General features: G+C 36.8%; 2 protein-coding genes across 2 annotated transcripts in view; one reads left to right on the top strand and one right to left on the bottom strand.

The window, feature by feature from the left end:
- LOC124160111 (muscle-specific protein 20) overlaps nt 1-11735 on the bottom strand; it is a 32091-nt gene extending 20356 nt beyond the window's left edge. Inside the window, exon 1 of the mRNA XM_046535860.1 lies at nt 11539-11735. Coding sequence (XP_046391816.1) covers nt 11539-11544 — 6 coding nt within the window. The 5' untranslated portion in view covers nt 11545-11735. The remainder of the gene's footprint in view (nt 1-11538) is intronic.
- Nucleotides 1-13743, top strand: part of LOC124160110 (muscle-specific protein 20-like) — an 87337-nt gene that overhangs the window by 53023 nt on the left and 20571 nt on the right. The window lies entirely within an intron of this gene.

Here is a 13743-nt window from a genome sequence, read left to right as displayed (position 1 = left end):
AAACGTAAATTAACTTGTACGTATTAATGTATCTCCTTGTAACTCATTTCCCATGTTAGGTAGTGTAGGTCATATTTTACGTAGCTAGTGTAGTCTGGCAGAACTCAGTCATCATTCGTATTGCTACTAACCTCTCACTAAGCACGCCAGCGCATTTTTTTATCGCTTCTCTTCAACTCTTTCTTAAATTAGCCATCGCGTCCGCGGCATTTAAATGTCATTGGTCTCAGAGTAAAAAGTTTGACGGCGTCCATTCAGTATTGAGTCCATCCAATTCGGTTGTCTCCCTTAGAGGATGCAAATAAGTGTTGCATTGAAAGTAAAAGTGTGAGTGAATTTTAACAGTAGGAAGTATTCTTTGCGTGAAGTAAAATTATTCCAGATTCTTCCTTTCTTCCGAGCAGTTTGGTAATTCGCATAAAATTTTTAAGCTGTTATTATTTTACGTGAGCCTGTATCGTATTCTTTGGGATAGCATTTTCTTTATTCTAAAATTCCTCTTTTTTATTATTCCTTTATTTGTTCCACGTTTGTCTAATAAAATTATATGTACTGTTATGTAAAATATATATTTATACAATTACCATCTCTGATTTCAAATTTGATGGTTTGAGGAGTGTATTGGTGAAATTTCTATAATTTAAACTCAAAAACTTTGTACATTTCACATGTGATTTTACTAACGTCCAGTTTAATGAACATCTTTGTCATTTCCATTTCCAATTTTTTCAAATGTTTTTAATATCTTAAATTTTTCTCCAGCAGCCCTCTGAAGTCGCGATTGAATTTATTTCGTTCAGGAGTTGGTTTGGTAAACTAACAAATCTCCATCTTGGCAGTTCACTCTCCATAATGTTTTTATTTAGTGTTAGGAAATTAATGCTCAGTATGCCTTTAGTAAAAATTATATTTTTTTAAATTATATTTATCATAATTATTTCATATGTTATTTTTTTAAACTTTCACCACATTAGGCTCAGTAAGATATTATAAGACTTCAATAATAGGAGATTTTCAAGCATTTCAGTATATAAAGTATAAGATTAATATAAACATTTCAGGCACACTCGACATGAGTATGGAGATAGATTCTAAACTAATCAAAAACAATTTCTTATTTCTCACAGAAATTCAATTTTAAGTACTGAACTCTGAAATGGCGTATTTTTACAACTAATATCAAATCCTACCGCGATTCAGCGCAAGAATCCGCTATCTGTGTGAGATACAAAGGATAGATAACGCAGCTTTTACAAGAATAAGGCTGAGAGCCGCTAGAGACAAGCATTTTTGCTGATTTAAACAGAGGTACCGAAGACGGCGACGTCATTCGCCAGATGGAGAAGACCTTTTGGTTTTCCCATTCAGTCAACAATAGTTGAGGGTGGAAGGAATGGGTTTTATGACTCCTCTCAAACCTTTCTGAAAATCTTTACTAGAAGCAGGAGCCGGCAAGGGTATGTGTACAAATTTAAGCTATTCAAAAATTCCTCGAAAACATTGGCCATCGTTTAGTCCTCGGATCACCCACCGCTTCTTTCGTCTGTGGGAAGATAGTAAGTAGACCGCTGACGCCCGGACCGCTCCCAGGCCTTCCCCCGAGCGCTTGCCGGCAGAGACGCCTCGCTGCCGGCCCGTAGTGAGGGGCCCCTCGCCTCAAAAAGGGTGGCCGGCGCGCAACTTTGGATGCAGATATCTCGGCTCACAGGGCTTAAGGGCACGGGAAATTTTGCAAATTCCCATTAATTATGGAACACTACCATCCCACCAAATTTGAACGAAATCGGCGGAGGACACTTCGTGAATGTTCCTTGTTAGAGGCTGCGTGCCAGGCTTAGATTGTCTGAACAATTGAGAATAAATGTCATTCAGAGCGACACGGAGAACATCGCGACATGTTTCTAGTGGCGTTAAAAGCGGTAAAACATGAGAAATATTCCGCCGAACAGATCGGTGTAGGAATTCGTTTTTCAACTGAAAAATAAGAGACTCAATAAAGTTCAGGTCAGAAATGGAAGCACTCTGTCACGCACCTTGTATCATCTCGGCCAATGCCTTTTGCCAAGGACTGGTGCCTGAAGACCTAGCGCCTATTGGGATGTCGCACGAGGATGTAGAATTGATTCATGTGGCTAAGTTGGTTCGCATGGAGAATTTTTTGTTCATTATTGAACGATTTGGAAGAACATTTCTTCGCCATGACCCACATCGCATGACTCGAATCATCCAAATGAATCGAAAACCCAACGAGATCTGGAGTAAATCTCGTTGCGTCCGAAAAGCCCATCTCTTGGATGATCTGGAGGGTTAAGGACGTAACGGGGATGACGGAAAGAGATTGTTAGGAGGAAGGGGTGCTCTTTACAAAGGCGCCAATTTGTTGGGCGCGAAACCCCTTCTCTCCTCCAGCGGCCAACGCGTGGGCGTTGTCTTCTCACGCACTCTTCACCCGTGGGATTTCCCAGAGGAAACACTACGGCAGAAATAGAGCGCGCACTCCCACCATATGAAACTCATTCAGGATTCACGCCAAGCTACCGTTCGCGGCGCCGTCCGACAAATATTTTCTTCTTTTTCTGTTTCTATTATTTTAGAGTTTCAGTCGACTACAATAAATAACATCCCGTCAACGTGTGTCAGTTGAGAATAATATAGTGCATAGTAGTATGGCATAAGTGTTTAGGCTGACGCGGCGTCACATTTTATTGAAATCTTCTGGGCTCATCACTCGGTGTTATACATTTTATATATTTTAACAGAGGCATTATACATGTATTTTAACAGTGATATTTTGATTTCGTTATGACAATAAAAAAATTCAAGCATTCAACATCTTTACAGCAAACAGTGACGGCCAATATACATAAAATAGTTGAAGTAGTAAATTCTTCTCGGGATTTCATGAGGGTAAACTCCTCCATCCTAATCGCTGACGACGTTTCGATAGAATTCTTTTCAAGGCTTTGCGATGGATATCAAGGAGCTTACCCGGAAGAAATCCCGAGAAGAATTCACTGCCACCATTCAAGTAGAGAAAGAAATATTAATAGATAAAAGAATCCTAGTAGGGTGGATATTTGTTTGACATTACCCGTCATCGAGTGTTGGTTGCGAGGCATATAAATCAGAGGACGAACTCAAGCGCCAAAATCCTGAGGGTAAATTATCGCGACTAATTGGCGATTGAATAAATGAAATATCAAGTTAACAATCCCAACCATTCCAAAATTCCATCCACTAAAAAAATAATCGAAAACGTATTTTTACGGTATTATTTTCATAATGTAAAGCTGAAGTTAATTTCTTAGAAATACTCAAAGCTGTAACTATTTCAGCCACGAGTTTAAAAGTGCAATAATTGTTCTGAATAATTGCAGATGCTACTACTATTTTTATTAAACCACTCGAAATCAAGAGCCAGCAATTGGATTGTGGACAAAAAGCGATTCTATATCAAGTGTTCAGGGTTTACTTGGTGGAACCACATATCTAGAGTACGAAATAACTCACTTTTTAACGTTCCACAAAAGTTTAGTGGCGCAGTTATTTCGCTCTATAAACAAGTGATTCCCCAATATCATCACTCTTTTTGTTATTTTTTTAGATGGAATCACTATAGTGAGAATTTATGTCAATACGGCAAAGTTTTTTTTGTCCATTACTTGGGTAATGTCTTCTTAAAACCTCCACTTCCCAATGAAGTTTTATATATAAACTTACGCCTTCTCGAGGTAAGGCTCATTCCTTCGGCCAAATGATATAAATGCTCACTGGTCCTGAATGACACATCACTTGTCGCACGACTACACTCCTGTACATGAAATTTCGATATGTGAACAGCTATTCATTCCAACGGTATTCTAAGTCGAACAGCTTCAACTTCGCTATTCAAGATCAACACACACCCTCGATCCACTCGAACTCTTTTCGCATTGCTTGAATAGCCAGACCTTTCTTGGTCTTTCCTTTGCTCGGGGCGGTTGATTGACTCCCTTCATACCACGATTGTGACCTCGTGTTCCGTCACAATTTGTAAACCTGAGATATATTTATATATATTGAAAATTTCAAGATGATAGCTATAAGTTTTCAGAGAGTATTCTGTTAACAGAACCAGACTGCTCGAGTAGGCGGTATTCGTCCTCTTAATAGTTAATTCTCCATCTTCGTGACTGTGAAAGTTCTTTTGGATAAAATTTACAATTGAAATATGAACAAAGAATATCATCGAAATCACACCATTGACCCATTGAGGAGAACGTGATATATTGGATTTTCTCTCTTCAAATTTAATTGCAAAAAAGCCGAAAATCGCCCTTGTTTGTGTCTCTGAGGCTCAATGACTATACCGACAGACTCATCTGTACTGCCGCCAAGGAGAGTGAGGCCGGATGTTCATACGATAATGAAATTTCACGAAAATTTGGGACTGGTGGGAATGGGTTTGTTTACCAACGCTTCGCTTTTGTTCCGCTGCATGACTCGTACGGCAGCGAAGCGTTGACATTCTTAGCGCGGAAGTGGGCGTTGTCGCCAATACGCTTCATTGGATTGTTGACAATGCTCCGGTCAGTTAGATTGGGCGCGGAGCTGATCCTCACTGTCGCCATCTGTCCTATCCATGGAGACAGTTTTCGGTCAAGGGCGCGTGGTATTTATTTTCAATCCATGAAATAAAGCTGTTTCCAGATTTTAATTGTACCCATCACTTCTACTCCACCGGGTTAATTATGCAAAGCATTTATTATAATTTTAACTTAAGCTACTACATTTCAACGCTCATTACATTTCAATGGTATATTGACTAGATAGAAGTGTGTAAGTCGCATCCCAGATACTGGAATGAAATTTCCATTCATGATATTCATCTATTTTATGAGACCCGAAAATTTCAAGGTCATTGTAAAGTGAGGAGTTGTATCGATGTTGAATCTGTATAAGCGTGGTCTATCTATGGTCAATAAAACACCCATTGGCACAATTTCCACGTTTTAGCAACCAGTCCGACCATAATTTCGTGTTTTGTGCTAAAACCATGGTTAGCGAGATGTGGCAATTAAAATCTTGTAATCTTGTCCCACTGATTATTTTATTTATTTTGGGACATATCGTTGGATTAAAAAAAGTGATCTGCCATAAAATTCAGAAAAAGTAGAAACGGTCGAACTAGAATTTTGCGTTCTCTAAATGAATTGGCCCACAAAATCCCGGCTAATTTCGACCGAGCTCCCGGGGTAGAATTGTCGACCTAGGATGGAATTAATTTCGATCAACGGACAGGAAAGACGGCGCTTGCTATGAGATGCTCGTGTTAAGATAGGATTAAAATCGGAAATAATGAGGAAGGCTCAAGCAACGGCGTATGTCTTCTTGTTCAACAGAAGGCCAAGAACAACGGTTTTTTGGGATTCCACTCCACTACGATGGCCACGGTTAGATTAACACGTTGCGATGGCTACGGCAGCTACGGGGATTTTTTCCGCAGCGCGCCCCAATAAATATCTAGGCAGGAAAACTGTAATTCCTTTTGCGATAAGCTTGCGTGCGTGATAATGCGTTAGAGATAATCAGTGCTGAACAGATGCTCCTGTGGTCAACTCCCAAGACAGTGCTATCGTTCAAAAATATTTCTTTTCTGTTTAAATGGGAAACAAGGGCATAGTTCAAATAAATAAGCAACTTTGACGCAAGCTTTCGAGTAGTAAATCATTCAAAGTTGTGATAGTTACAATTTATCCTGTCGAAAATTTAGCTAATACTTGAGAAAAATTGCCTTGCCATATGGATAATCCAACGATTTTTTTTCATTTGGTGAGCTGCTTCAATTATGCTAGCCAGCTACAATGCATCTGATTCCACTTTTTTTGCTGTTTTTATTATTACCCCTATTTTCACGATATGGAATCCAAGCGCAGCATCCACGTACGAAAGCAGCGGAGTTTTCGAAGCTTAAGTTTTAGCATCAGCAGGCAGAGCATTTCTAAGACTCAAAAACTTTCTCTTTTTTCTATTCATTCGTTATTTAGGCATCCTCAAATCTGCCACCGAAGCTCAAAGAATCATTTCTAAATTAAAGAAGGAGGTTGTAGTCGTCTTAAATCGTTATGAACCTTTTTCCCTTGATTGTGATAATGATCGATCGATAAAATGATATGGATTAATGAATGAGATAATGAAGTTTTTTGGGTCTTAATTTTACGCATCGGTTCTCCACGATCTGATAATTATTATCAGTTTAGTTTTTATTTTTATTTTTTATCTGGAGGTCATATTTTTCCGTAAGGATATTTATACTCTACTTATATCAACGCTTGAAATTTTCAATTGAGATGCAGATTGGGTGTCTGTGTTTACCGCTGGCAATTAATTATTGTAGCGTTAAGATGTCTAACTAATGATTATGGTAATTTTTTAAAAGAAATAAATTGCGTAACAATGTCCGCTAAAAGGCTTATTCGCCACGCATCACTGCCGATCTGCGAGTAATCTTAACCGCGGAGTAGCCCTCAATAGAGATAAGGCTAAATCAATCAAGCCTTCTGATTAAAAGGCATCATTTTAGACACATAATGAAGAGCGCCCTTTCCATCGACAGATAAAAGGTAATAGCTCGGATCAAAGGTATCAGTAAGCCGCTTCATCGGGAGCTGGTGCTATGCAAGTTTAGAGCAAAACCTTTCAGAGCAGTTATTGTCTTCTGAAATGGGAAACAGAAATCTTGAATTTGTTTAATGTTATTAAAAATGCAAAATTTGACCTTTTAAAATATATGTATTTATATGCTCTTTGAAATTTCTTTTATTGGAGTACTCCATTTGTAGTGGTGGATGAATCCCATTCTATCAAATCTCATTTTTTTAATATTGCTAACATTTCAACAAGTTGTTTTATTTGGAGGAGTTATTGGTTTTTTATTTTATAAACTGCCTAAATTTAAAGAAGATTTATAGTTCTATTTCCAGTAGCTGAAAGTGTAAACCAAATTTAAAACCCTAGGGAAGAAGCATCAAAACATATTCATAACATCCATTCAAACTTTTTATTCTACCATGATTTTGGGATATTTAAATCTCCCGCATAGGTTTACAAATAATATTGCATAGCACCGGCTTCCGAAGCAGAGACCAACTATGCCGCTGATGAAGAGGCTATTTGGGAGAATCTAAACTTAGAAGGTTCACGTTTGATTGTTGATTGAAAGTTCATTGAAAAAAAATAAATTCATCCTCCTTTTAAGGATAAATTTTAAAATCTTATGTGCATTACTAATGTGCCTATTTTGATTCGAAGTAGCAAAATAAATCCTTAAAATGTATATTGTAAATCTACTTTGACTGTTAGAATGCTTTAATTGCAATTTAATGCTTAGTATTAACTGATACGCATCTATTTCCATGCCCGCAATAAAGAAATTAGTGTCCTCGCCCTTTTAATTTGAATCCATGAGGAATTCATTCATGGTCATGGTGGAAGCTTCTTTGTGACCTGTGGCTCGGGCTAAAGGGGGCGTGGCCTTGTTCCCCTCCGTTGATCGCCGCAAACGATATCACACACGCATCGGAACTATAGCGTCTAAAAAAGCGCGGAAAAGGGTCAGCGTAATACTAACTGATAATGGTTTTACGTGTACGTATTTTAAACACGGATGTGAATACGGTTTCCATGTATGTGCTCATGATTAATAGTCGTCTATCATTTTATTGGAAGTGTTGTTGAAATTTTTAAAAAATGTTCTCCATAAACGCTCTCTCTTCATTTCTTCGAAAAAATTTCATTGTATACATCACCATGGAGACCTTTTTTCTCGTGGTGTCACATTGCGGTATTTGTGATAATTGCGTATTTTGTGGCTCTTTTTTTGCAAACTGTTCCTAAAAGTTAGTTGCATGAGTTTCATCTTATTGAGGTTTAAATTTACGTCGTTTTATCTTACTTTAAGTATGAAATTCATTACCTAAATATAAAGAAGATTTATAGTTCTATTTTTAGTAGCTGAAAGTGTAAACCAGAGTTAAAATCCTAGGGAAGTAGCATTAAAACATTTTCATATAATCCATTCAAACTTTTTAGTCAACCATGATTTTGGGACATTAAAATCTCCCGACTAGGTGTACAAATAAAATTGCATAGCACCGACTTCCGAAGCAGAGACCAACTCTGCTTCTAATCCTTGTTTAAGTTGCTTGATGCTTGATTTTACTTCATAAACGGTTTCTTAAGGTCTTCAAAATATTGTTAACATGTCCGTCATATATTTTAGTAAGATATACTTTATGGATTTCAATATTTTACTTCCATTAACTCTGGGTCAATTTATTTATTTTTCAATAATTCCACAATTTCTTGAATTAATGCTTCTTTTGCAAGCTGAAACTTTCTTCGCTCCTATTTCCCCATTCGCAAACCCCACGGAACATTTATATCGAGTTGGGTGAACAATTCTAGCTTGTCCTTCACTCTTTATATTTTTGAATGCATGGTGGGTGCGCGGCAGAAAAGCGGTCTTCTGCCAAAATTACGTCCACGATGAGGCGTGGGGTCGGACATCGTGCGGATCGCCGTGCTCTGGTAAATATTGCAGGGAACGCACTGTATTTATACAAACGGGCGGCGAGCGGTGTCTTCGCTATCTTGCGAAAACACGCCCTGCCCTCCTGAAATAGCTTTGGCTTTTAAAGAGCTCTCGAGTTGAACGGCGAAGTAATGCTATTAGCGAGAGCGCGTGTCTGGAGGCAACTTTATACGAGCATAAAATGGCTCGAGAGCATCGATTTCGTGAGTGGAGTCGTGTTTTGGGCGTTGGCCTCCACAAGTCTACAGCTGTCATCCATTACTTGCGTCCACACCTACATTAAAGCTTTCCCGTATCACACGTTCTTTGTGTGCTACTTGCAGTGATTGAGACAGGTATTCCGCAGTAAAAGGTATAAATAGAATCGTTTTCGTAGTCTAAAAATTTAAGCTACCAAATTGTGTAGTGAACTTTTCACAATGAGCTGTGTTCATAACTTATTAAAGAAATCATCTGCAAAACTGCTTCTGGAATCCTTCAAAAAGGATCTACAATAAATGTAAAAAGTAACTTAGCGCTCAAATTATCAAAAATCAAAGCAAAGTCTTATGGATTTCAATCATGTATATACTTTTTTTTGCCGTAATTGCCGTAAATCAGCCCTGAAAAGAATCGTTTTCCAAATATAATTCAAATGAAAAACTGTACTGAAAAAGTATTGCTCTTAGTTTATTTCATGATAAAACTTAACACTCTTCGCGGCTTTCACATCTAATATGTCGCATGAATAACATTACTACCAAAACTGCTTTAATATCACTAAGTCGCACAATTTGCGATTTGTAAATTTAACTCAATAATCAGATAATTAGTTGATATCATACTGATTTCAGTAGTTTCCGTTTCTAACCTTATTTCCTCACTATTATTTCATACTAGAATCCATCATATGCTTTTGCTTATTCAATTGAAATAAAAACAGTTTTTAGTGGAATCACTTAGGTTCAAAGCAATGACTACGCAAACAGTGAACTATGCCGATATCCTAAGTTTTAAGCAACATAAGGTGATGTTTTTCATAGTACGTGAGAGAACATTATTGGTTCACTTAGACTTTGAAATTCAGACGGGAGTCTCAGCTCCATTAAGTTCACATTATCCCGTGACATTTCACAAATTACCGTGGCAACTCTAGCAATAATGACATACATTTCATAAATTAGCGTGTTTTTTTTCAACTCCAGTTCAGGCTCATTTATTAAGTTCAATTACAATTTTCATTTCCATGAAGACTTATAAAGTGCATGAACATGGAAATGAAGATAAGAAGTAACAATAGTAAAAGGTTTAATAAAAAAATTTGTAGTTTCAATATGGGACGCTTAACTATCTAATTTCGTTGAAAAATTTAATTTTGTTTACTTTATCGTTTAAAAATTATTTCATATCATCCATATTATCCAACAACACCGTAAAAATGCAAGTATAGATCACAATTTATAATGCACCTTAAATAAGGCACATAATACGCGCTTATTTCGTGTGACTGATAGTGTTGAAGTTATCGTTTGATATTTATCACATGGACACTTGATGAAGCACTCAAGTTTATCTGTCAAAACATTCTCAAAATGCATTTCACCGTTTCATAGTTCATATATACTCACGCGCCAAGACGTAAGGCAAGGCGGGATTCTTTTTGGATTTGAAAACAGAGGAATGATATCAGGTACACTACACTGGTACACTATCATCCCTATGCCTATAATCCCTCTGATTCCTTTGAAATTGAATAGATCAAAGATGAGGGAATTTAGAAACATGAGATGCAAGCAGTGCGATACAAGCAAGGATAAGTAAGTGTCAGGACGAGCGAAGGCAAATCTGGATAGAGCCCACCACAGGTGAGGGAAACAGGGATCTTATGCCAATTCCTTGGCGTAATATTTTTGAGCTAGAAGTTCAAGGCCTATTTCCTTGAAAGTTCTTTGTGAAGGCTGTACTGTGAAATCATGTCTATTTATCGCCGACGCTGATAATGCATATTTTACCTTGTATCGAGAAGATGACAGCAAGTGACATCGAAAAATAATTTCTTTCAGCGACAAAATATTTTTTAGCTTGCTAATGGTGCAAAGTAAATATGATAATGCTTTAAATTATCATTACCAATCCTAGGTTGTAGAAAAAACATTTAAGCGAAACCAATACTAATCTCTTACGGCAGTATTGAATGAAATTTAACATATTTAGCGGGTCTCAGAAGAGACTTTGAATGAAATGCTATTGATCACAAAGGATCGTTGTAGTCAAATTATAATTATTTAAAGCAGGACTTTCCAATGGCTTATCTGAGGAAGTTGATTTTTGCCGAATATTATATTCCCAGAAAAATCATATCGACTGTTGCAGGAAAACGAATTTTTCATTTTATTCAATATTTTCAAACAAAATTAAAAATTTCGATGTCACATATAATGTTAAAAGTTTCGAAGGTATAATGGCGTAGTTAAAGTTAGATTCTGAAAATTTTGCCTTCGATCCTCATGCGGAAGAGGTTCTGGGACTCATTTGATGAAATAAACACATCATTTGGGTGGAAGAATAATAATGACCTTGCATTGATACCTTATGAATCGGAGACTGTCAACTACGGTAATCATCCAACTGTGGTAAGCAATGAAATTAATTAACAAGTACTGAGCCTTAGGTGGTTGCAAATTTTATCGATTCCCGGTTAAATTTTAAGTAAACTTTTGGCTAAAATGTAGCAATAAGAATGAAATAATATTGATGCCGCAATAATTAAAAGATGCATCTGGATGGTGTTGAGCGGATAGCAGTTATTAATTTACAAGAAATATTGTCGTCTTGGCTATGACTTAAAAACTGGGAATCCCATTTACCCTGTTCTCTTGCTCAACAACCTTCCAAATATACCTCATTAGAAAATTTTAAAAGAGATGAGCGTTGGCCTTGGTGGAATATACTGAGGGATATGCATGTTCGCACAATAGCGCTCTTACCGGCATTTTGTCCTCTTGAAAGTGTGCGAAACTTTGTGGACGGATGAGATTTCACGACCTCTTCGATGAAGGGCAATTTTGTTGCTGGAGCGGAGAATCCTTCAGGAGCGACCCGGCTTCGAAGTGTTCGGCGCACGAATGAGCGGAAGACGTTACCGCTGAGGGAGAGACGAGCGGAAACTGCACCCGGTGCTGGAGAGCGGGGCGGAACTTATAGAGGACGGAGGGGAGGAAGAGGAGAGGGGGAGGAGAGGGAGAGGAGAGGGAGAGGGGAAGGTCGTCATCAAAGAGGGGTTGAGTTACGCCAATGGAATGAATGAATGAATGAAACGGAGGGGGAAAAAAAAGTGAGGAGGGATGGAAATACATTCGCGATATCAAAGGAACGAGTTCAATGATTTGAGAAAATAAGAGACAATACTATTTTTATGTGCGAATTTGAAGATATCCCACACGATTTTCAATTATATTTCTAAATACCCTATGGCTGTCAGGTGAATGCATCTGAATCTAATTTCAAAAGAAAAACCATGAGAAATACAGCGAAATATTTTCATTGGCTTTTTCAAGACAATGCATTCAAATACATTATAGAAATTCTCAGTGTTAATTGGCCAAATCAACTGCAGTTGCATTTATTTCTCCAGTTACATCAATGCAGAAACTTGAAATGCGCCCAAGTGCTAAATAAGTGGCAACGTTGAAAATAATGTTTCAAAATTATGAAGAGTGAATTCACTACAACAGAATTTTTCCTAATGATGATTGTAATCATATCGCGTATTTTCTTCCAAAAATTATTTTACTTCTAAATTATCTAAAAAATTTACTTAAGGTATGATGTCTTCAGTTCTATGTTAGATTAAGATTCGATACGGTATTTTTCTTACTCATTCTCTCATGTAAAAATTCTCCTCTATATCATATTTAATTGGATTAAAACGCATAAATGTAAATGTCTTCCATAGGATATGATTCAGTTGAGTGCAGGGGCCGAGTTTTTAAAATATAGAGAGAAAAAAAAAATTGCAGGGATTATGAGCATATTTTCGCGATACCAAGACATGACATTCGAGAAAGGAATTCGATGACTCCAGAATCTGGTGATGTTTGAAAACTATTTTCACCGTATACTTTATATAATTGGCTTCATATCCAGCGCATCATATTAAATTCTTGGCATCAACATGTAGGTCTTAAAAATTTTCCATTTTCATTGAAATATTATATATAACTTTCCTACACTTGACAACAGGCACACATCAATGAGATGAGATTTAAGATAGTGGAAATTATAGTGTAAAAATAAACTTAGCAAGAAATCAATCTCAGGTCTCCCTCCTACCGTTAGATGTGTTAGCAAGTGTTAAAACATTCTTTTATGTATAGGTTTAATTAATCGACATTTAAGTATATTCGATTATGCAATTCAATTTTCCCTCTTGGAAAAAATTGGTTCATTTTTTAGAACTTAGTAGCGGAAATTACGTACTGTCATTTTTTATCACTATTTCCGTACTCAACTAAAATCACTTTATACCATCCTCACAGTCTTAGGATTTGCCTTTCCTTAAATAAATATTTCATCTCTACCTCTTCAATTGACCTAAATTAGTGCACTATAAACGTCAAATTTCGTCGCCTAGCGTCGTAGGGCCAAATGAGTAAAATTGAGGGGTAAAAATAACAAGACTGTTGTGAAAATATATTCCCAAAGCTACGACAAGTTGTTCAGAGGACGAGTTCGATGACTCGAGAATCAGAAAAGTTTGTTATAAACTATATTTATCTCTCAGAATTTATTTTCGGGTTTCATAGTAAGAAAAATAGGTATGTTAAAAATATATAGGTAGCTAATTTTATATTCTGAACAACAATAAGAATGTGGTTAAAATATTTTAGAAATCTTGGGATTACTTCAATATAATGGCTGCGAAAAAATTTCCGAGGTAAAACTTAAGACAAAATTGATCGAAATGATTACTGAATTTTTTTCCTGATATTGAACAGGTGATTGAAATTATTTTTCCTGGGATAAAAGCGTTTTCTATCATTCCTTCATTTTATTTATCAAGTGTTGAGTTGATCATCTTAGATCAAGATGTTTCTTTTAAGTCAATATAATACCATGCAATTCAAATTTTGCAATATAGCAATATAATAATCATAATTGTTCTAGAAATTAAACCTTATTCCTTCGTTCCT

This window comes from Ischnura elegans, chromosome 6, assembly GCF_921293095.1.
Source record: "Ischnura elegans chromosome 6, ioIscEleg1.1, whole genome shotgun sequence".
NCBI classification, from domain to species: domain Eukaryota; kingdom Metazoa; phylum Arthropoda; class Insecta; order Odonata; family Coenagrionidae; genus Ischnura; species Ischnura elegans.
The sequence above is the reverse complement of the archived record's forward strand: the minus strand, read 5'-3'. Positions and strand labels throughout refer to the sequence as shown.